A 25,252-nucleotide genomic window follows, 5' to 3' on the forward strand; every position below is an offset into this window, starting at 1 on the left:
TTAAGACACAAGAGGCTTGTCTCCAAAATGGCAGTAGCCCGTGTTTGGCATTTGTCTTTCCCACTCCCTCTCTATCTCACAGGCAGATCATAACTGGTTACATATTGAACAGATCCATGGGTATTTACGAAAGATTAGCCCCCAGAAAGGACATGCTCCTTTTATCAAACGAATGCAAACTTGCAAAGGTATTGTGAATGTACTTAAGCTCCCATTGTGTTACAGGAGCTGACCTTTTGAATAGAGCAATGAAGTCCACAATAACAATGTGATTCTCTCTCGCTCCCTCCTGGCCATTGCTTAGCTAAGCTGCCTGATTGACTTTCTGTTAAGCAACTTGGCTGGCCTTGGTGACACTCACTGGCCGACTGAAGATCAGAGCTGGAAACGTGGATTAAAAGTTTGATTGCATCTTAAGTCATTTATAATGAGTAAAGAGGTGCAAAGCATCACAATTTGCTGGAGTGTGGCCCCTTTGAACGAAGGCTAATTTCTTAAGAGCTAAGGATATTTTCAAAGAATAAAGGAGAGGGGATTCACATTCAACTCCAGGATTAGTAAGGATCGTTATCTTTCTTTCCTCTGGAAAGGTAGAGAGGGGATTTTGAGTTTTATGAGCAATGGGTTAGGTAAGCACTGAGAACGGATAAAGATTTGTAATTCAAGGGTGTATGCAAAACACTTTCTTTCTACCTAAAAGATTTCTCAGTGGTATAAGCTGATGTTTATGATCTTAATATGAAGAGCCAAATTTAAAAAGATGATAAAGAGCACAAATAAGAAGCTTTTTGGCTTTGAAACTCATGTCAACAGTAATGATATTTGCTGGAATAGTCATGTTTTCATTTTTGCTGTTTTCTGTCCTCCTCCAGGCTCCTCCTGATTTTCAGCAGCATCTCCAAGGGAATTTTGGCCCACCTCAGCGGCCTCTACCCTCCCAGGAGCAATGGAGAGGACCACCACCACATCACCAAGATCAAGAGCACTACTTCTCTGGTGGTAAGGTCAAATAAAGGTGGTCACACTAGTTGCCTGCATAGACTGTACCTGCATCGTCTTGTATATATCTGTTTTGAGGCGTAACATTAGCAATTTCAGAATTGATGCTGTTGGTTTCTGGCTTCTCGTTCACGTTATTTTTCTTCCTTTCTTTTCTTATTTCTAGAACCACGTTTTTCAGGCCAGCACATGTTTGACCAGCCAGGCCCTTCCCCCCTCATGAATAACAGTGTTCTTCCGATTTCGGGGCAAGGCCCTCCATCTTTCCCCCCTCAAGGGGGACTCGGAGGTCCTGGATTTGGTCCTCTGGGGCTCGGGCAGAACCAAGGGCCTCAGGGAGAAGGTGCTTTCCAGAGAGAACCCCTTCGGCCGGGTCTGGCCCCGCATCATGCAGGCCCTCCAGGACCCCATGGCCCCCGTGCCTTTGTGGGTCACAGACAGCCCTTCTCGCCCCAGCAGCAGGGACCCCCTTTTAGCCCCCAGCACATGCTGTTTGGTATGCAGGTACGCCAGAGAGTAAGTTGGTTTACCAGAAATCTGCATGGCCTTAGCGTGATGAACATTATATTTCATGTTAATTTACAGCATGGCATGGAACTAGCATGAAAAATATTATTCTGAGTGTTATTTGTTTTACTTTTTTTATCTGTGTTCACCAATTTTATGATGTGGTAAAGTCTCAGTCCTGTAATTTAATTCAGGAAATATTTCAGCTGTACACTACAATTCAAAAGTTTGAGGTTGTCAAGATTTTTTTTCGTGTTTTAGAAAGAAGTCCCTACATTCACACTTGTGAGCCTTAGTACTCAATTCAGATTTATTGCTCAGATCTGATTATTTGGTAAAGCTGTTCACATTGACATAAATGTGGCCAATATCAGACTCCAATGCAAACAGATCATGGTCCTGAACTGACCCATATGCGCAAAAGAACGATAAAAATGTCACACACACTGTCATACGGAAGTAAAAACGGAGAACATTGAAGTGATTTACACGTTTATTTATAGTATGATCTGCCACCGAACCCAGCGAATTTAAGCACAGGCAATATATAAAACAAAGAGGAGGATGCAAAAAAGAGCAGAGTTTTTAAACATTAATGATATGTGCCCTCGTGTTTTTCTTGTGTGTATATATAGAGCTGTCACTGTAATACTTGTGAGCTCTGACACATCACTGTCCTTCACTGACTACCTTTCGCAACTGTCTTGATAATGTCGGGTATGTAAAATCTTTGAAATGACTCCCACGAGCACAAAATTGTGACAAATGTTGCTCTAAAGCGAGGTAAAAGTCGCATGAATCCCGATTTTGCCCACCAAGGATGCATTTATTTGATCAAAAATACAGTAAAACAGTAATATTGTATGATAATATTACAGTTTAAAACAACTGTAAAATATATTTAGATAGAAAAAAGTATGATTTATTCCTGTGATGGCAAAGCTGAATTTTCAGCATCATTACTCCAGTCTTTAGTGTCACATTGATCCTTCAGTAATCGTATATGCCGATTTGATGCTGAAGAAAAAATTCTTAATGTTATCAATTCTATCAACATATGTGCTGCTTAATATTTATAATTATGTATTTATTCTATTTTTTCAGTATTTTTATAGTATAATATAAAGATTAAAATAACAGCATTTATTTGAAATTGGAAATATTCTGTTAGATTTTAAATATCTTTAATGGCACATTAATGTAATGCATCCTTACTGAATAAGTATTCATTTCTGTTGAAAAAAATCTTACTGACCCCAAACTTTTGAATGGTGTTGTACATGGCACAGAGTCATACCTAAGGTGTTTTAGTTTGGTTCAAAACAAATTTCAGATTTATACATAGATGTTAGTTTGAAATGTAGGTGTTGTGTAGTGGGCGACTGAGCAAGGAGAAGCTGCTGTCTTCAATCCAAGCAGCAGACAAGACTGCCCTCTTGTGTTAGACCTGTTTGTCAGTTCATGGTTATTTAAGGTCACTGGGTTAGTTGTTACACATCAGATGTTTATCTCTCTTTCATAAAAATAGTTTCTCTTGATTCTCATCCAACACAAACTGGTGTTATTTTTCTTTACTTGACAGATTAACTGGTTTTACCTGTCAGTTCAGCCAATAGTGATAAGGAACACCAAATTATTTGTTTGGTAAACTACTTAAATATTATACTATGCTGAATTCCTGAGTTCTCTGTGTATTGAAATGATTGAATTTCAATACACTGATGTTTGAAATCAAGAAATGGCCTTAAACAATTACATAAAAAATTGCAAAATGTTGTTTTCAAATCCATTTATTTCATGCACGGATTGTTTCTGACAGCGTTGCACAATTTCGCGGCGCCATCTGCGGGACACCCTTGGCATGTTTCAAAGCGCCACATGAGAGTAAAATTCGGCGTTGAAGCGGTGTTACTTGCCAGTTGCCCCAGTTCCTTCTATTTTGTCTTTAGCTGATCACATGCCTGTTTCATGCACATTTGATCATAGATCTCACTTTGGCTGTGTTCTTGTTTTTACGGTATTCAGGGTCTATTGCAGCAGCCCCTTCACCATGATCCTTCACTATCCCATCAGCCTTTGCACCAGCAGCAGCACCAGCAACATAGACAGGACTTGCCCCCACAGGGCCTGCCTCACTCCCAGCCTCCACCCCAACACCAACAGCACCACCAACACCACCCAAGGGATCATCATCCCATGGTGCACCTCTCCCAGCCCCATTTCCGCCAGTCAATTCAAAGTAGCCATAGACCGATGCAGTCCCGACCACAGGGCAACCAGCAACGAAACAATCACGCCAGGCCCAGAATGGTAAGCCTTTCAAATCTGTATTTGTTGCAGTAAGCAAGAGGTCAAGAGCAATATTGATTATAAATTAGGAGTTGAACGACTTCAACGTCGACTAGTCACTGGTGACGTCTTTAATGAACAAATAAGCCCGAACCTCGAGTTGAGATTTGAACATGGGTTGCCTTATGCGCAGCTGTGGTATATAACGCAGCACTATAGCCCACAAAATACCCCACAAGGCTATTTCTCCTACATAACAGCTTATTTTTTTTCAGTTCTTTTGTCTTTGGGTCGTTATATTTCACACAGATTTCTGCTTGTTCTAAATCAAATACAGATATAGTAGCAGAGTAATGATTACATTTATATGAATGCATTAGTGAGAGATGGGTTGCGTGTGAATTAATTCTACCTGGCAGCGTCTCTCTACTAATAGATACTCTCTACTTTTAGTTTGAAAAATATGCTAGAAGTGTTGACAAAACATTCCTGCACTACTGAATGTTTTTGTGCGCGCGCGGATCTGCACGTGATGTGCATCTACTGTGTCTGTATGTGTGTGTGTGATTTTAAAATGCATCAGCGCATTAACTTACATGTACAAAAATCTGTTTAAAACGTGCGTTCACTCTATCAATTTTGAGCAACCAGATGGTATAATCAAACATATTTTGTGGAGCACTCTCAAAGTATGCATTTATTTCTCATTTTAACTGTTGGAAACAGAGCATAAAAGTGGACTTTAAGAGTTTCTTACCCTGTTGCACCCTCTATTGGCCATGATCAGTGACTAGTCGACGTCAAGCTTAAAGCATCATGGTAGAGCATTAAAGTCGTGCAACCCGTATTATATATTTTATTTGGTCAAGTCAGGTTTTGATGGAAAACTGATTTTAGTGATTTTCAGTCTTGGCAATACTTCTTATGAATGTCAACACATTTATCTGTCCTCCTCATCTTCTTCAGACACCGCCTCCTCCACTGCAGCAGATTCCTCCTCAACGCAACAGCAACCTTCGTGAGCTGCCCATCGCATCTAGCAACAATAATAACCGCCCGTCAGTGCCCAGTGGGCAAGCAAAGCCAGTTACACTAAATGTTAGGCAAGGGCAGGCTGCTCGTTCTGGACCAGCAGGGAGGGGAGGACCTGTGGCACTAGGACAGGGCTCTGCCAGAGCACCGCAGCAGCCCAGTGTGCCTGGGATGAAGACAGAGTGTCCAGCTGCACAGTCAAGCACCACTCCAGAGGTAATACTGCATAGCTGGACTATATACATTTGGGAGGGGTTAACATTCAGTATGCTTTCCACCCATAGACTTTTGCAATGGGAGCTATTTTAAATGCTGGAGATTTTCAATTTGAACAGCACTTTTATACTGCAGTAACCTCATTAGTTAGTTTATATGTAGCATAGTCCTATTACTGTTGTAGCTAATCGGCTCTCCTTATCGTGACTGCTCTTATACCGATACTTTCTTTAAAAGCTTCTTTTGAACTATAATCCAAAATCAGTACAGATTAAATTGTAGTATTTTTTGTTTTAATAAAATGAATCTTAAACATCTTTAGTAGTTTGTAGTTTTTGTTGTTGTTTTTTTATAACCTAAATTTTGCCATGAAAATGGCACATGGAATTTAGCCAAACTAAAGCAATATAGTCTTTTCAGTCACTTTAATCTGACTAAAATCATACCATTCCATTAAAGGCAGGCTAATAGATCTAGATAATGCAATTGACCGTTTGCAAAGACCCATCCCCTTTAGTTACTGTTGCTATGTCCGACAAGCCACGCCACTCTCAAGCCCCACCCTGTTCTCACGCAGTGAAAAATACATCTCGGAGCAGAGAGGACACTGACAACGTGCTGACAAGACAGACCAGACCAGGTTACTTTTGTTATGAAACATTCACATCTTTCAAATTTGGTCATTTTTTAAAAAGAAATTTAAACAATAAATACAGTTTTGTGGATCTTTAATGTGTCTGACAGGTCTACAGCCTCAGTTAAAGCTGCACCGATCATCTCTTCCTTCTAGTTAATTTATAGCATCAAATAAACACGAATGAACTTAAGAAGGAATGTTGTTTTAACTGCGGAAAGATTTCAGTACACACCGTTTTTCAAGTTCAAATTCTCCAACGTTAATCTACTAACTCTCCTGACTGCTTTGTCGGACAAAAATGGTGGATTCGGCGCATGGCTGATTATGATTGGTCAGATCGCCTGTCAATCAAACACCCTGCGCAGGGTCAATTGTAGCTAAACTTTGTCCAGCATGTATAGATGTTAATTGGACTACAATTTGCCTTGGTGTTGTGCATGTTCACCGAAAAAGGTGACATGGAACCTTTATTTAAGCGTTCATATTTTCGGTTATGTATTGTGTATACTTCGACAGAGAAATGAAGCTGTAGCTTGAATTTACAATTGAATTTAATCAAACGAAAAGAAAAACTTGTTTTACTTATCCTGAATTTATATTTGTCTTTGTTTAGGACCCAGATGAAGATGAGGAGACGCGTCAGTACAGACTGAAGATTGAGGAACAGAAGCGTCTGCGAGAAGAGATCCTCAAGCGCAAAGAGCAGCGCAGGCAGATGCAGGCTGGTGAGCGCAAAAGACAACTGATGGAACGAATCAGCGGCCAGAACCCAAACCAGACCCCACAAACGCAGAACCCCACACAGGCCCCTGCAGCCCAACCCCCGCAGCCGGTCCCTTCACTGATCTCCAACGGATCCCCCCAGAACCCTTCGTCAGGTCTTAGTTCCCCTCGTCCGATTGTGAAGGCTCGTCTGCAGAACACTAAACCTCAGGCACAGGCTCCTGGCTGGTCTGCACCGCAGAAGCAACAGAACCCTGGTCCTGATGCCAACCAGCAGGGCCAATGGCAAGCACAGCAGAAGAGGACCACGACCCCACAAAACACTCAAAGACCGGGTGCTGTTCAGACCAGCCCATTAGAAGGGCATGGCCTGGGTCAGCCTCAGCTCGGCGGAAAGAGAACAGTGATGCAAAGAATGAACAGCATAGAGTCACCACAGGTTCCACAGAAAGTGCGACTAGTTAAGCTTCTGGGAGAGGTGAGTGAATTTGTTACCCGTTTAAAATCTAGATGTGATCTTTAAAGTTTATATGCCACAGATTTTCTTTCTCTCTTTCTTTTTTTATCTTTGCCCTTTGCTGATTTTCTTGAAATAGTAAACCAGAGCTCTTGATAGAATAAATCAAAGAATTTGTCTCAAAGGCAAGGAGGATTTCCAATTATTCCAAAAGTCAAGGAGTCTACTTTTTTGACCACTAAAGTTTTTAGAGCCAAAAACTGTTTAAAGTACAAAGTGAATTTCTCTTTTTGACAGAATCAATACCGAAGGTGGTCTCCATGCTGTGTTTTGTGACACCACACTTAATTGATAGAACACTTTTACCTTTTAAGCCCATAAATGGCACCATCCTAGCATCATTAAAGTGAGTCGCTTGGCATTTGCGCCTTTACTTTGAGTGACAACCGATCCAGACATTCAAAAGGTTTGTGTCTTCTTTAAGTCAAGGTGCTATTTTATGAACCAAGTCGAGAAAGACCTAATAGAAGTTTATGTCGAGGTTTCAGCTACCCTTTTACATTAAGACTAGAGTTTGAGGTGGTTATGTACAAATCTGACACGACATTTAATGCATCTCAACCAAGAAAAGGAGGACCCAAGAATGATTTATGGGCTCTAAGAGATTATTTGCTGTGTTGAATGAAGAGAAAACATCCTTTTCCAGTCTCCTGCCTGAAGCAAAGCTAAATATCTCCTTTGAGTGCTGGATCTCTGAGGATGAAGATAACTGTGTGTCAACTTAGTTAATAGAAAGCTACACACAGCTATCTGAAATGCTGTGACTCTGACTGACAAAGAGGAAAAAGGGGGAGGGGTGTCAGACTGAGAGAAGCTGATCCTCTAGGTGCTTCTCTTCTCCTGCTGTCAACCTCGGCTGCCTGACAATGTTATCTCTCTTTCTTGTTCTCCCTTCTAACTTGTGCTCGCTCGGTGTTACTCTCTTCATCTATCTCGTCTGGCCTCTTGCTTTATCCATCCATCACCTCATCATTGAAGTGTGTTAGAATAGGTGTCAGTCCGGGGACATCTGCAATTAATCTTCCTCGTCTATGTTGATATCTGTGTAATAATACCTGCGAGAGTCCGGGAGAAAGAGAGATGGCGGTTTGGGCGGATTTGTATTTTTCCCAGCTTAGCCGTACAGATAAGAGCAAATTAAATTTTCATCGGGAAGAATACAAAGCCTGCGCCTTACAAAAGCAGCATGGGGGATGGAGGTGACGGGGTGGGTGGGGGAGGGGGAGGTGCTTGTCAAGTGCCGTCACCCCGCCCCGGTGCATAGCAGCGGAGCATCTGATAGATGTAATCTGAATATGTGGATTTTGTATTGAGTTAGATTAATCCATTAACTCCCTCAGATGGAGACAGACAGAATAGAGATAATGCACATATTTTAGAAAAAGACAGATGGGAAGAAAAGGATGAGCATAGCATGGGTGGCAATTATGTCTTTGTTGTAGACTGAAGCAATGTGTCTATAGGGAGCATACTAATGTTTTACCAGCCTGAATATAGGCGGTCTTGCTTTCGGATAAGGAATACATGCTGATGTTTATTTCTCTTTGTAGTGGACAATATTACATTTAGGGACATCACTGGCATTGCTATCGGGTACAGCGCATGTACAGGATGTGAAGAGAGTTTCAACCAGTGTAATTAAAAGTGTTTATGAAAAACATTGCCTAACCTACCTTTAAAGGAATAGTTCACTTAAAAAATAAAATTCTGTCATCATTTACTCACCCTCAAGTGAATAATAACTAGCACTTTTTCTTTTTCTGAACACAAAGGAAGATATTTTGAAGAATGTTTGTAACCAGTTAATGGACCCCATTGAATTCCATATTATTATTATTATTTTTTTTTTTTTTTTTTGTTAGGTTAGAATAAATAAATAAAGAACATTTGTTAATTTAGTTGTCATAGCGGAAAATGTAAAATTATTCAAAGAGGCCACTGGGGCAAGAAGCCCAAACCCAATCAATCCCCCCACCCCCGGTAAACTTTTGCAGATATCTTTTTAATATTCTCAATTCACATATATTTTAGTGTCATGCATGTAAAATCCTTAATCAACTATTCTATTTTTAAAACTGTATTTTGAGCATTTCACACTGCACACTCCATTGACTTCCGTTCATATGCATGCAAATTCATATTCATATTCATAGAGACAATACAATACAAGCAGTATTGATATCGGTGATACTGGCCTTCTTTCAAAGAAAGATGCCATTAAACAAATATTTAAAATATAGGCTACTGTCTTTGTTGCTTCTACATTAATTTGGAGATTAAATGTGAAATTATTACAATATAAAAAATATAAAAAAACTTAAATTTTAGGTGCAATAAATCACGATTAATTACAGAATTTTTTTAGATTAATTCGTTGTTGTTTTTTTCGATTGACAGCACTAAATGTATTAATTTGTATTAAATTGCATATTTCATTGAACATATATTTTAATAGCAGCACTTATCCTAAAGGTCTAATTTTACCATATCAATTCAAAATAAAATGAAATTTTCCCCAAAAAATCTAAAACCGTGTCCACAAGTCCCATATTTAGAAATAGAGTTTTAAATCTGCCCGTTTTCAAGGCTTTAACGTCTAAAAACTGCCAGCATACTTTGAAAGGTTTTCCTAGAGATGAGGAAACAGAATTCCTGGGAATTTCGAGGAAGAGCCAGAGGCAGTTTGTGCAGTCTCAGGCAGGTCGTCCTCGTCCATGGCATTAATGCTCAGAGGTGCAGTCATCACTGTTGTGGAAGATGTTTTATAAATTCAGCTTCACCTTATCCTCTGAAACTGATCACAGTATCATCCCAAAATCAGAAAGCATCATACCATGGAACAGTTTTGTCGCTTATAATGTTGTTTGCTTATACAGTTATTCTACTGCCACATTGTGTACACTTTGTAAACTCTAAGGCTTGGCATTGTATTAAATGATTATTTTTTTTAATATAAGCAGTTTGAACATTTGTGATAATCAGACTTCAGCATGATGGACTGTCATGTTAATTTTGAGTGCCTTTGGGGATTTTCTTTGTATGGGTTATAAAATGTATCTGCTCTGTATTCTGTAGGCTGATGCCGGTCCCAACACTGCTCCGCCACAGCAACAGCAACAACCAATTGGTCGGCCTGCCCAACAACAGAGACTTGGTCCCATCAGGAAAGTTACCATGGCAACTGGTGGTGTACAAAATCAACAACAGGCAGGCCGTGGCGTGGCAAACCAAACGAACCGGGTATGACATTGAATCTGGATTACTCTCATAAGCCCTTAATTGGACAGGTGTACAATGCCATTTTGCACAGCTTACACTAAGCCCTGATACTAATGGTGCTTTCAAGTCATGTCGGACTCGGAATGAATGTATTTACGACTTCTTTAAGCCACGGTTCTCTGAGTTGGGGACTTCTTAATTAAAGCATTATGGCGGTAGCTAATTGCTGTTGGTCATAATAAGCTGTAATTTTGGATTGTTTGAATGCACTTTGTATAGTGTTGATAAAAACGATCAAACTTGCCAGAAAGTTACGCATGTACATTGCCCTCATCCAATATTGGCACCCTTGGTAAATATTAGCAAAGGTGGCTGTGAAAATAAATCTGCATTGTTTATCCTTTTGATCTTTCATTAAAAACATTGACAAAATTCAAACCTTTTATGAAATTAAAACAATTGAAAGTGGATGGAAACTCGCATTATGAAATAAATGTTTTACTCCAATGCATGTTGGCCAAAATTATAGGGACGTCACGCCATTTGGAGCAGCCATTTTGACGGTATAGAAAATGCTAAACCGCCGGTGATAATACGAGGTCGTCGGGAAATATTCACCTATTCTTCTATCATGCCTGCGATGATTATTGAAAAATCCTTCCCTGCTGGCGTCCAAATCAAAGAGTTGCTGACCCATCCGGACTCGTGATACCGATAGCCTGCTAAGCTTTTGTATGCTTTTAATGAAGCTCCGGTGTAGCATGATGGGAAGTGAATAAGGTAGCTGTAAATGTCACCGAACTCAATGTCAGGAACTTTTTCTACACATTTAATGCCTGTAAAAAGAACTTGTGGTGCTTCATAAGGATCTATGATTCCTAATTCCTTTATCTTACTCTTGTATATGTCTTTTGTGATGACATGACGTGAAGAGTTGCAGCCCAGCTGACGGCCGCTGCGCTAGATAGTGGTCAGTGTTCGTCTAAACCAGTGACGGCGACGCTGCTGAAGTGAGAACAAATGAATAACATCAGTGCGAACCACGAACATTTATTTATTTGGATTAAATATTTAAATATTCAATTTTAATCGTTCTGTGTAATTTTTCAATGTCAATATTTTCACTATTTACATGGCCAAAATGCTATAATATTCTAAGTTGACTGTCGTTCTCCTCTACCCTGTGTAGCCTACATTAAATAGCCTAACGTTAGCCTATTTAACATCGTTACAGGCACCTCGCGAGCATTCATTCATTCAACTATTTTAAAAGACTGGAATAAACACCAACACACAAGCAATCTTTTTTTTATAGTCAATTTAATTAAAAAATGTAAGCCCAACCGGTATAAAATGTCAGAAAGAGAAAAAAAAAACTGTTAATGGGAAGACGAGCATAGGACTGCTGCAGTTTAGTGGATAAATATATTTAGCCTATTTTTTATTCAGATTGCACAGTTGGAAAGAAAATATATTTATAGGAACATTTCAGCAGGCTCAAGATAATTAATACAGTGACCATTATTCATTATTTTAATCAATTCGCAGCCATAAAACATGTGATAATCCGCATTCTCATGTATGTAGTGCGCTGAAGTATTCCGTCAAAATGGCTGACACGCGGCTAGGGGTCACGTGACTGGGAGATCCCTATTGGCACCCCTAGAAATTCTTATGAGTAAAATATCTCTGAAGTATATTCCCATTCATATTTACTTTTTTTAGCACACCAGAGTGACTAGGAGCATGAAATTGTCCAGCCATGACTTATGAATGCTACAACTAGATGCTTAGACAACCAGTCGCACTCCTTATATTCACGCGCTTTGGGCAGTCACGGAAACACAGCACGATGTATATAAACAGTTGCTTCTGCGTATGATAGGAAAAATGTCAAACTGTGATGGAAAATACAACAATTGGAGTGAAGAGGAGACCGTTTCATTCTTACCTTGTATAGTTTGAAAAGTTTTCTCAGAAAAAAACTTGATATTACAGTCAGCAATGTGTAATATGAGGACTCACGCATAGCTGAAACTGTCTGTTATCTTCTTGGTCTGGAGCGAGGTTTACGTGAGGTAATGTGAAAATAAGCGGAATGCTAGAGCCTTTATGTAAACCGGTCCTGTGCTGCGTTTGTACAGTCAGTAACACTGACACAGAAAATATGCAAATATGGACTTTAACCTGGGGTTTAGGAATGTGCAGTGTGAAACAGCAGTTTATGAATGTCTAGGATTAACTGTTAATCCCGGGTATAGTATGAGCAGTGTGAAATGTGAAGCAAGATAACCCAGGTTTCCGTTTACCCTGGCTTTAGAATGACCCAGGATTAACTATTTCAAGTGTGAAAAGCCCTAATAAGTAAAACCAAAGAATTTGATGTGCAGCAAAAGATTATTGAGCTTCACTAAATAGAAAGTGGCTGTAAGAAAATAGCTAAAGCATTGAAAATCCCTTTTCCACCATCAGGGCAATAATTAAAAAGTCTAAAAGGACGTGCACGGTGAGGAAGAAAGTTTGAGTGGCCAAAGATTCTCCAAGTATCACAGATGGAGAATTGCAGAGATTAGTTGAGTTTTGGGGTCAGAAAGCCTAAAAACAAAGATCAAACAGCACCTACATCCCCACATGTTGTTTGGGAGTGTTTAAAGAAAAATACTCCCCGATCATCCAAAAACAAACTCCAGCATATTCAGTTGTCAGACACCACTGGAACTTCAAAAGGGACCGGATTCACCGGTCAAATGAAAGTAAAAAATTAGATATTTGGCAGCAAACCCACCAGATGGTTTTTTTGCAAACAGGGATAAAAAGTACACCCCATGCCCACGGTTAAATATACTGCTGGATCTTTAATGTTGTGGGCTTATTTTTTTGCTGGAGGTCCTGGACTTCTTGTTCAGATACATGGCATCACGGATTCTAGCAAATACCAACAGATAAAAATCAAAACCTGACGCCTTCTGCTAGAAATCATATAATGGGTCGTGGTTGGATCTTCCATCATGACAATGATCTAAAACAAACTTAAAAATCAACACAAAAATGTGTCACTGAGCACAAAACCAAGCTTCTGCCATGACCGTCCCAGTCCCTGACCTGAACCCTATAGAAAATGAGTGGGCTGAACTGAAGAGAAGAAGCACCAACATGAATCTGGGAATCTGACGGATCTGGAGAGATTCTGTATGGAGGAATGGTCTCTGATCTCTTGTCAGGTGTTCTCCAAACTCATCAGGCATTATAGAAGAAGACTCAGAGCTGTTATCTTGGGAAAAGGACGTTGCAATAATTAGGTGCCAGTAATTGTGGCTAACGTGAACTAGAGAAAAGTATTTATTTCATAATGACCCCCCCCACACACACACACACACACACTTCCAATTGTTTTACTTCAATGAAAGGTTATTTTGTGAATTTTTGGAATGAAAGATCAAAAGGATAAACAATGCAGATTTATTTTCACAGCCAGCTTTGCTCATATTTCCCAAGGTTGCCAATATTAGTGGAGGGCACTGTGACTAGTTTGAGTAGTCAGATCAAATTCCCTGTATCCCATCATCCTTTGTGGCAACACCACAATGATAAAATACACTACACTTCCCGAGCACGCGCTAAGCGCTGCCAATCACAACACACTGGGCCAGCTAACCAATCACAGCGAATTTCGGAATGAGGGGCTTCATCGAAATCGGCATTTTCGAGCCAGACTGGGGAGAGAGGTGCTGTAATAATGTAAAATATGTGAGAAAATAATGCATTTTTTGAATAATCAATCTTGAAAACATATTTTAGTATAACCCAAAAACAAAATCAAGACTTCGTAAAAGGGCATAATAGGACAAAAATAGAAAACGGCTATTTTAAGTTGTTCATCAAATGATGCAGCCTTGGTGAGCTTTCTATTAGAACTAAAAAGCTTTCTGCCTTTGTCAGGAAGTGAAAAAGAGAACTGGATGAAATTGTCCAGTGCGTCCATTTTATTTCGACCAAAATCACTTGAATGCACACGTCGTAATTCTATTTATATTTGCTTTTCTTCATGGGCTTGTATAGTGCTGTCCAGAATATACAACCACATCTGCTCTCTTTGTGAGAGTTTTTCCCTGTCGTGAAGAGCTGCTCTAAGTGGTTCTCTCCCTCACGCTTCAGCACTAGTAAAGACGGCAGATTTGGTTTCCTGCCATGGCTCAGCTGTGTCACCGCTTCTCCCAGGGGACTGGTATCTGTTTTGGAAGAGAGCAGGAGCAGTAATGATATGGAACAGAGTGCCAGGTGTGATGATATTGACAGGCTGAAGCAGGAGAGATGAAGATCCCTTGGCCTTTTCCGCACGCTGCCGTCTCTGTACAGTAGTCCGTTCTCAGGGGACAAATACAGTGCTAACGTGTGTCAGTCAGTCACAGCAGAGTGCCTTCCTGCACAGCCTCTCGCGCCGTCTCAGTCAGACTGTCTTGCTGCATCTGCCCGAGCTCTCATGTTGAGTCAGATATTCTAAACACTTGCTGCTGTTTACTGATATAACCGTGGCCTTGTAAATCACTCACTCATATTGCACCTGGTGTCTCGCTGGGAGCAAAAGTGTATTTTATACGGAGTAAGTGGTGAGAGAGCGGGATTTTTCTGCATGGCAGCTGCGCTTAGTTGAGTCCAGAGCCAACCTGGGCCTTTTGATGCACTTTTATTTGAAAACATGGATGAAATGCCTTTGTATTGTACTGGAATATTTTATCTGAACCAAATTTGAACCGATTTAAATTTTTATGTTTAAATTACATTCAGCAACACAATATATCAACAGATAGATAGATAGATAGATAGATAGATAGATAGATAGATAGATAGATAGATAGATAGATAGATAGATAGATAGATAGATAGATAGATAGATAGATAGATAGATAGATAGATAGATAGATAGATAGATAGATAGATAGATAGATAGATAGATAGATAGATAGATAGATAGATAGATAGATATAGATAGTTCATGTTCACTTGTGCATTTGCGCCATTTTGTGCAGGTATAAGTTGTAATATTATGTTTTTTTTGTATAAATATGATTATCTCAGATTTTGTTGGTAATTAACCCGCTAACAAAGTGCTTCAGTTTCCCAGTGCAGCTCAAACAGCAATGCTGTTATTTGAAACAGTAATATTAATTTTAGATTAGTTTCTTTTCAAAATCATTGATGCATTATTAATAATAACTAGCACTTATTTTTCTTGTTTCACTTTCATCAACAATATGGTTTAATTAAAATAATTTCATTATTGTCCGTGCACAGGCTATTACATTTTATTTATCCATGGCACATGCATTTTTATTCTTTATATGCAAGTTGTTGTCCAATGAGTTGTTTGCATTGTTTTATTTATCGGTATTGGAATTTATTTTATTTTTTTATTAAGAAAGTTGGCCATAGCAATGTAAAATTAATTTGAAAACTTACACTGGTTCAAACAAGTCTTCTGTACTGTATATGCTTGATTTATGTGGAAGTGCTTGGGACATAATAGTGAGACTTTTTTGTTTTAGAAATCAAGCTATGAAAAGTTATATACAAATTTGGATTTAGATTTATCAGACAATATATCGGTTATTGGCTTTCAAATATTAAGAATTATTGGTTAACAGTATCGGCCAAAATTTTCACATTGGTGCATCCCTAAAATGCAGCTTAGGTGAGACTTCTTTCAAAAACATTACGAAAATCTTTCTGACCCCAAACTTTTTAACAGTCGTTGTAAATCCCCAGAATTTCTGTCAAATTAGCATTAAAATGATTTGTGTAGTGTTTTTGTTTAGCATCCAGAGCGCTTTTACAAAAAATAGTGCCATAAAACACACAAGAGTCTTTATTACCTTACAAAATTAAAGGCTTATATTATACTGACATAAAGCTTGTGCTTAACTGTGACTTTGGCCTTATCTATCTTTAGTCTCCGCCTAGCATAGAGCTTTGCTTTCAAGGCCAAAGAGCTCAGCTTTAGTCTCAACAGGCCACAACATTTTCATTCACCAGGTTTTGTCACATGGCCTCTAGCAAACTCCAGGCGTGACTTAATGATGGCCTTTTTCAGAAGTCTCTTCCCTCTAGCCACTTCACGCTTAATCAATAAAGTGCTGAAGAGATTGGTGCATTGTCTCTCCTATTTCAAGTTTAACTATATGATCTAATATTTTCTGTAGCCTTGATTATTTAATAACTGTCAAATAAATCAACACTACAGAAAATGTTTATATAATTTAACTTGCTTTTTGAAACCATTTGTTCATTATATGTTTGAACCATGGAAGTCTAACAATGCCTCTGAAAATATAAACATTGTGTATGAATTATAATGTGTCAGTTTTAGAGCAATTACAAGTACAGGCAGAGAAAGTAAAAATGGCTAACGGATATAACCATGAATTAAACAACAAAGATTCCAGTTTCAGCATCGCATTAAAGCACTGGTTTCTTCTGTGATGGTCTTGTCTTACTTTTTTATTAATATCATAGTGGTTGTTAGCTGGTAAAATGTACTGTTAATTTAATTAATTTAATATTCCCCTTACTTATGTCCACAGTTAGTAGTTCGGGGCCGAGGCCGTGGCCGTGGTGGGGGGCGTATGATGATGCAGCAGAGCCCAAGAGCTGAGGATTGTCAGCCCAGCACTGTCTGCATTGAGGGTTTATCCACCACCACAACCAACAAACAGCTCATGAACCTTCTCAACTCCATTGGCCCTGTTGAGGTTAGGCCACATTGACTTTGTTTTGCACATTTTCAAAATGTATATCTATCTTTTGTTTTATTATGTGTCAAGTAAAGGTGTGTACACTGTGTGTTACTTGCTATGTCATTATTACAATGCCCTGAGCAAACACCAAATTGGTGACAGCACCACCTGCTGGCCAAAGAGCATAAGACATGGCTAAAGATATTTAACTGTTTAATTTTAGGGTGTATTCACACCAGGAAAGTCCGATAGTTCACTTGCTTTGGTCCGGACCAAATACAATGTTGATTTTTTTTGTTTGGTACAGTTCGCTTTCACACTGCTCTTTTTGCAATTGAACCAAAATGTGTAAACAAAACCATGCGTGTGCTAAGGTCGTCCATTCATTGGACAGGAATTCTCAAGCAGGGAAAAGCAGGAAGTGCAGAAACAGGCTCAGCATGGAGATATTTCGTAATGCAATATTTGTTCTTTTACTGAGTTGGTGTTATTCTCTACAAACGCAATATGAAGAAACTAATGAGCATCATATGATGGATGTCATCTATACGATGTTGTAATTAGGATTTTGAGAAGACGACGATGTGCTGCAAGACGGTTCCGGCGGAGAGAACAAGCTTTTAAACCATTTAAGCACGATAAGACCGCTCTGTCTGTGAATGTCCTGATGCACACATGACGCGCAGAAAGACGCGCAACAGTATCGCGTCCACAGACAGCGCGCCGGAATTCTCTTTCTCTTTCACGCTTGAACGAACAATAAGACATGTCAAAATGTCCGTTTTGTTAAGTATCCTCATAAGAGCAGTCAAATAAAAAGGCGCAGTTTTCTGCAATTGGGTCGGTTCATGTTCACACCGTAAACGAACCGTACCAGAGTTCGTTTGGAACCGTACCGAGACCACCTCTTCAGCTGGGTCTCGGTTCGATTGTTTGGTCCGCACCCGAGTTCGATTGCTGTATTCACACCTGCCCAAAAGGGGGGAAACGAACTAGAGTTCGATTCAATCGAACCAAACAAGGCAGGTGTGAATACACCCTTAGAATACAGAATCTTGGTCTAAAGTGATGCTGCTTTGCACCATATTTTTGGTGAAGAAGGGGCTTCTTTTGGCAGGTTTATTTTTTTTACCCCAAGCATATTTATTATGTATTTAAGTTTCAACTTCATCTCAGTTAACTGTTATGAAGACCATAATATCTTTAGAACAAATATTTTCAAATTTTCCAGCAAGAAAAGTGGAACATATTGAAGTGAGAGTAATAACTGATATTAAAAGTAGCACATAGGTGGTTGAACAGCATTATGTTGATGAGATCCTGGGTTTACTGTTGTTTGAATGTTTAAATCAATCCATGAGGAGTCATTTAGTAATTCTAAGTAATTCTAGTAATTTACAACATGGTCTGTCTGAATAGTCAATTCTGATTGGCTGGAAGGTGTGCATTTAATCTGTTTAATGCACAGTTAGTTTAATCACAGTGTGCTGCCTTCGACAGTCACTCACACATAGAGAGAAATTCAGGAGCATTGAAACGTGTCAGTCTAGTCAAATTTTGCACTGCAGTCATCAATGACATCATTAACTATGATGTACATTCTGGCATTGCCCTGCTAAAAGTGAGATAATCCACGACTAGATGGTTCTTTGCCTCCACATTATGCATTAAAATCGTTTGTAAAAATTAAATTATCCCCCACATACACTTGCACATAAAACAAATCACGTTTGCAAATTACCTCGACTTCCTGACTGGCCCAAAGAATAAACTGTTTTCTGGGTAGAGTGGTCTCTTAAAAATATTACAATAGTGCCATCTAGCTGTGTGCAGTCAGTGATGCACTCCTGTATGACTTTTCCCTGCTCTTGAGGTGTATCACCCACTGTTATTGTGTAAAGAAACATCTCTCATAGAAAATGGAGATGAATGTTTATATACTAAAACCTACTGCTAAAACATTTGTGTGTTTCTTTAATAGATGTTTACGATTTTGCCTGAGCAGCGGAAGGCCATTGCCAAGTTTGTGAACCCAGAACATGCAGTGAGCTTTCAGCACAGCTTTCACAGGTAAGCTTTTGAATGCATCTTAAACTTAGTTGTGCTTTTGTTAACGCAATTCAATGCATGAACATAAGTAGAGTCATTGATATTTTTTAGATAATTTGATTTTGGGGCTTTTTCCCCCGTGATTTTATAGAACAAGACTTGTTCACACTAAGACCTAATATACATTATATATGTAGTTTGCGAATACGGTTTTGATTAGGTTCCTATGGACCTTTTCATGCCTGGTCCATGTTAATAGCCCTAAAAACTTGACAAAATTGTCTAAATCACGGGTGTCCAGTCCTGCTCCTGGGGGCCACTGTCCTGCAGAGTTTAGCTCCAACCCCAATTAAACACACCTGAACCAGCTAATCAAGGTCTTACCAGAAACTTCCAGGAATGTGTGTTGTGGCAAGTTGGAGCTAAACTCTGCAGGACAGTGGACTGAGGACTGTGTTTGGACATCCCTGGTCTAAATGCTATTGCTGTTGTAGGACAGTTATCAAATACTGATTCTCAGAAGTTTCTTCACATATGGTGTGAATTGCTGGGAAGCCAGAAAAAAGATTGTGCTACAGCATTAGACCAAACCTTTTGTTAACATGTTGGTATATTTACGTGTTGTTATTGGCTGAAGCAGATCAGAGTTGTTGTGCCTAATGGTTTGTGTCGCTGAAGGGCGAATGAAATGTGCATTCAGCAAGTATTACTCATCATAACTGTGTAACAAAGAACAAGAGCTCTGCTGTAACTCTACTGACTGTCATGTTTTGATGGAGATGCCCAAGTTTAGCTTGCTTATAAATGTGTGTCTCATTTCAATCACATGTTCCCTTGATTACATAGGCACATGATAGATTTGTCTCACATCGATGTTTCCGTTATTGATGGCTGAGGAACATTCAGTTCAACAGAAGAGAAGACGAGAGAAGTGAGCAAGAAGAGCGCTTCTTTTTCTGAAAGACGGGCAAACAATCGGACGCACAATCAGGATGCTAAAGCTTCGGATGCTGTGTGGAAAGTACTGTCAACAAACTCAATCCACATGCATGAAAGAGTAAAAAAACAAAGAGCCAAACACTAGCTGTGTCCTGCTGGATATGGCGCAGCATTAGAACTCATGTTGTGAATGACTTTGGCATGAAGTCTCGCTCTTGTTTCTGTACATTCATTTATATATGGAAATCAGTAATGTTCTGAACCAGCAGGTGAAAAGAGACCGAGGGATGAAACAAGTCATTTTTATGACACTTGATAATAGTTGCTTCCATCCTGTAGCTCTCAAGACAGATCATCAGAACAATTCTTTTCAATAGGAATTCTTGATTTATTTTGGATTTTCCAGTCATTGACTTGAACAAAGTGTTAAATGGGGGCTTTGGCCTGACTGACTGAATGTTCTGTATGCTGCAGTTGTTTTTGTCACCTGTAGAGGGCAGCAGAACTCTTCTGTATGGAGCTCTTTAGTTTTGGGTCGTGGCCCAGGTCATGTTGTGGACATCAGGGTGAAAAGCACTGCTTTGTAGAGGTGCAGTTGAGGAACTTCAGGGGCATTTTTGGGTTGAGGTTTTTTCTAGTTGAATGTCTTTGGAAGCCACTGTGAGATTGCGAATGTCTCTCTCTCTCTTTTTTTTTTTGTGCATTTGTTCATGACTATTTATGATCTTAAGTTTATTCATTGTCCCTTTCACCATTATTATTGTGTTGCAGTTGAGTTTTGTTCCGCAGAGCTGGAGTGGTGGTTCATGACGTGTCTTTGTGACAAACTATTTGACAAAAAAATGGCTTTTATACTTTGATTTTAAGTTGTGGTGCTGGAGTCGCATATTTAGATTATTTTAATTGTTGTTAGAAATGGCTTCTAGGAAAGTATTAAAGGCTGCCAGAAAGTCCCCCCTTTGGTAATGCTCCTTTTAATGTGCTTAGTTTTCTTTCCTCCGAGTTTAGCACATTGTGTGTGGAAGAGGATGACTGAATCAAGGCCCGTGTGATGATTTTACTGTAGCTTTTGATGGTGGTGTGGGTTGTCTAGAGCACTGGATGCTTTTGTAAATTGTGTTCAGCTTGAGGTCATTTGTTTGTGAAGGGAGATATTTTGAATCTAATGTTTGTATGGTTATAGCTTGGACTCAGTTAATTGTTTTGCAGTTGGTCAGACAGGAATTGAGCAGTTAGGGATAGGGATTGGTCAACATCAGCTGTCGGGTACTCTTCCAAAACCCTTCATCTTCACTTTCTACTTTATTTTGTATGTTGTTACCCATGAAGACTTTTTTTTTTTTTTTTTTTTGTATTGTCAGTCTCCAGTGAATATATTACAATCCCTGGTTTTTCATAGCCTCAATCATGAGTATTTCACATCCCAAATTGTTGTTGTTATATCATCGTCGTCAATAATAATAATAGTTCATCAGTATGTTGTAAGTATAGTGCTTGTAAAGTTTAATTGTACAGCTTAAACTGGTTATTGCCCCAGAACTGCTCTTTGGTTTAGTGGGTTATATTGTTCATATTTTGATTGATTAATTTAATCCAATCACTACTTATGTTGCAAAAACAGTCTTGTTATAGTATCTAAAATATCTCAGTTTTAGATAATATAACAGTATAACAAAATCCCTGTTATGTTGTAGCCACTTCATTAAAAAAACGAGATCAAATAAATGTTTGTAGTTATTAGCACATCCAGGTCTACAATTTCAAAGGATTTGGGAGCAACTATTATCAGTGGTCACTTTTTTGTATATAATGGGAAAAAAAATGTGTATGAAGCTGTCAAGTCTGTTGTTTTCTCATTGAAATCTTTCCATGTTTGAAATGGTTTAAAAATACCTACTTGTATGTGACAGGTGAATTTCTTTTCTCAATTTGTTTTTATATATCAACATAAAAAAGTATCCCTTGGTCATTTTACAACAATTTTGTTATTGCAGAACTTAGAGCTTATTATTTGAAGATATTTTAAAGATGAAAAATAAAAGGTGGTCACATATATACCATGTAAATACGGGTATGTGAAGCCAGCTGTCTTTATCACCATTAACTGTTGTCTGATGTTGTTTTGTGTTTGAAGATTCCCTCTCGCATCCTAAAATGTGTTTTATTATTCTAAACACAACATGCTCATTTCCCTAATGTTCGTCCATCCTCCCGAATGTTTTTGTTGCCAAATGTAGAAATGGATTTTAGGGGAAAAGGTTTTATTTCGAATTAAGGTGCAACAATTTATCTGAAGACTTTTCTCTTGACTGTCCAAGACTTTGGGCCATTGGCTTTCAAGTTCATTTGTTAAGCTGCTCCCCTTCAACACCCACTTGCTTTAAGATGCACTTGTGATTTATAATATAGTAGTTGACCATGATTAATCCCAGTACTCTTTGTCTATATGTTTGTATTCATATTTTGCATTGTGAGTTTCCAGGAATCACAGAAATATATATATATATATATAATGGGTAAGATTGTAAATAATGTTATAAAATCAAAACACATGGATCCTTTTGACTAAGATTTTTACATTTATTTTGTTTTTGTTAACTTTGAGTTTTGTAGACATGCTCTGTTTAAAATTGGTATAGGGCACGGATTTGTTTTTTTATTTATTGGTTTGAATGTATTTATATAAAAAGAGTGAATCCTATGGATTTAAAAGGTTTCAACTAGTCTGAAAAACACTATTTTAATATATTTCTAATTATAAATCTTATAAGACGTCAAATTTACAAATGGCCTTATAAGAGAGAAAAACGGGTTCACATTGAACCTTTTAGTAACTTCATTGTAAGTTTAGATTAACTTGGGGAAGCTGTCCCTTTCCTAACTGTAATCACACATGTGACGAGTTTAAGTTTTCAGAGATTGACTTATTGGTCACTTTTTGGCAGAGATTTTAGATAAGCTATATAGTCTAAAGTAGTGTTAAAGGTATTTTACTTTTTGGTGTGTTTTTGTTTTATATTGTTTTGTTTCTTTATTTCTGTCAATCACAAGTGGCTGGCACACTCCCCATGTTTTAATTTTGTATTTTTTTACATGGATCCTGCTGCAGTTGAACAATTGGCCAGTTTATAGAAATACCAGGATGTCCTATTGCTTCAAGATAGGCCTTCTAGGCCTGGTTTCACAGACATGGCTTAGATTAAGCCAGGATTAGGCATTAGTTCAATTAGGACATTTAAGTAGCTTTTAGAAATGTGCCTTAGAAAAAAAAGAAGAAGAAAAGCGTTACTGGTGTGCAACTTGAGAAAAAAAAAAACAATGGCACTGATATATTTTAAGATATGTCAGTGCAAGTTACTTTCAGTTAAAACTGCATGAGACACGCATTTTAGTCTCAGACAATAGCTTAAGCCTTGTCTGTGAAACCTGGCGTTAGATTACTTCCATTTCTTATAATGGTAGTCAGCTCTAAGACCAGAGATGTGGCATGTTTTTGCTCATTGTTTTATTTGTCAAACACAATACGCTGCTTCCCTTTGGCAGCGGTATGATTATTTTTCACTTGTAATTAAACCATTTTTTTTCTCTTTTCCAGGACAGAGCTTCCGGGAGCACAGAAAGGAGGGTTTTTCATAAAACAAATGCTCTGTGGCCCCTTTACATTCTAAGATGGCATTGGTTTTCAAAAGGAATTATTAGGACGGTGTATGGTGCAACCCTATAAAAAGACCCCCCCCCCCCCACCCAAATTGTTTGTAGTAATACTAATAATGCTTTCTGGCTGTCAGGGTGAAATTCTGTGTAACTGTTTTAAACGTTGGTGTTGGAGTTCTTTCGGTGGCAAGATACATAGCAGATGTACATATTGAACATATCAGATGTAACTAACTTTAAAAAGAGGGTGACCTCATGAGATTGTTTTGAAAATGTCATACATTTTCACACTAGAAAACAATCATTGCAACTATTGCACCGGACAGGACGATGAAGTGTACAGACTAGCAGATTTGTTTTGATTAGTCTTGTTTAGCGCTCTGTTGATCTGATGCTGACTTCATTTTAGGATGGCTGGACTATCAAGTTGATGGGTTTGAAGTAAATCGCTTAGTTTTTGAGCCTTTTATGCTATATTTGAGCCTTGTTTATCATCTTTAGTGCAATGATTGACTGAAGGGAGAAGCGTGCGTAGCTGATACCTTCCCATACCCGCATCCCACTGAATTCTGGTCTCTGTGTTTGTCAAATGAATGTGCTGGTTGTGAACCAGCAGCCTATACTGTTCAGTTGAAATCAGAGGATGTTGTGTATTGACTCTGGTGTTTTATCTTTCTGATTTGGTGATAGTGTGAGAGTTTTGATCGTTATTATAATGAAAATACGTTTATATCAAATTCCTCCTTAAAATCATTCGAGTGAAGGTCCTTGCACCGTGAAAGGAACATTGCTTTTGAAAACCTCTGCCTATCTAAAATTATGCGTAACAAAATAAAATGGAAATATTAAACTAATATGAAAAACTCTCCTTTTGTTTTCAGTTCTAAATAATGTTGTGTCTGTCTACAGTAGAGCTGCGTCCAGAGATGATGCTAACTTGTCTTATTTTCTCAACAGGTCCTCTTCAGTTTAAGTGGTGCCAGATATCCCTTCTCTCTCTCTCTCTCTCTCTCTCTCTCTCTCTCTCTCTCTCTCTCTCTCTCTCTCTCTCTCTCTCTCTCTCTCTCTCGCTCTCTCGCTCTCTCGCTCTCTCTCTCTCTCGCTCTCTCTCTCTCTCGCTCTCTCTCGCTCTTTTCATCTGGGTCTGAGGCTTGATGGGAAGGCTGTTGTTGATCTCACTGTGGTGTTGTGTGAACATAATCCTTCTGTATTAAAGCAGGGGGACCTTGCTTCTGGATTTCCTTTACTGTATTAGCCCACGTCCGTGGAAGTTTTGCGTCTCTGGGACCACACCCTACTGAGTTCCAAAGTTCAAAAACTTGCACAAATCCCAAGAATGATCTGTACACTCTTGGCAGCTGTACACACGTGTTGTGTTGTTGGATGAAAAGAAAACATTACTTGGAAATCATTATTGTATTGGGGAAGTGATTTATGCTGCTTTGATCGCCGTTTTGTTGTCCTTCAGTCTTGTATTAATGGAACGGTTTTGATGTGTTTTTAATGTGTACACCGGACTGTCCTACATGTTGAATTCTGAAGAATATAAATGGTGTTTGTTTAGTAACCTTTCATGGAGCTTGTCAAGTGGAAACCGATAATATGCCTTGACTGTACTTGTTATGAATAATTACTTGAAATAAATCCTTTTCATGGATTCCATCTTCTGTGTTGCCCATGTTCTTGTTATTGAGTGATGAATTAATGGCGTTTGATACTCATCTTGCATCTACTTTCTGA

At 38.7% G+C, this 25,252-nt stretch overlaps 1 protein-coding gene across 3 annotated transcripts in view; it reads left to right on the top strand.

The window, feature by feature from the left end:
* rbm33a (RNA binding motif protein 33a) overlaps positions 1-22,281 on the top strand; it is a 42,730-nt gene extending 20,449 nt beyond the window's left edge. For 2 of the 3 annotated variants that reach the window (XM_081357459.1, XM_081357460.1), the window contains exons 11-19: positions 873-999; positions 1,166-1,515; positions 3,532-3,816; positions 4,762-5,043; positions 6,294-6,881; positions 9,996-10,160; positions 16,718-16,885; positions 18,852-18,940; positions 19,766-22,281. In XM_081357459.1, the coding sequence (XP_081213585.1) occupies positions 873-999; positions 1,166-1,515; positions 3,532-3,816; positions 4,762-5,043; positions 6,294-6,881; positions 9,996-10,160; positions 16,718-16,885; positions 18,852-18,940; positions 19,766-19,814 (2,103 nt within the window). In that variant the 3' untranslated portion in view covers positions 19,815-22,281. The remainder of the gene's footprint in view (positions 1-872; positions 1,000-1,165; positions 1,516-3,531; positions 3,817-4,761; positions 5,044-6,293; positions 6,882-9,995; positions 10,161-16,717; positions 16,886-18,851; positions 18,941-19,765) is intronic. The other variant, XM_081357461.1, reaches the window with a different exon arrangement.
* The last annotated feature ends 2,971 nt before the right edge of the window (positions 22,282-25,252 follow it).

The sequence above is a fragment of the Scardinius erythrophthalmus genome, assembly GCF_964197995.2.
Source record: "Scardinius erythrophthalmus genome assembly, chromosome: 2".
In the NCBI taxonomy this organism is placed as follows: domain Eukaryota; kingdom Metazoa; phylum Chordata; class Actinopteri; order Cypriniformes; family Leuciscidae; genus Scardinius; species Scardinius erythrophthalmus.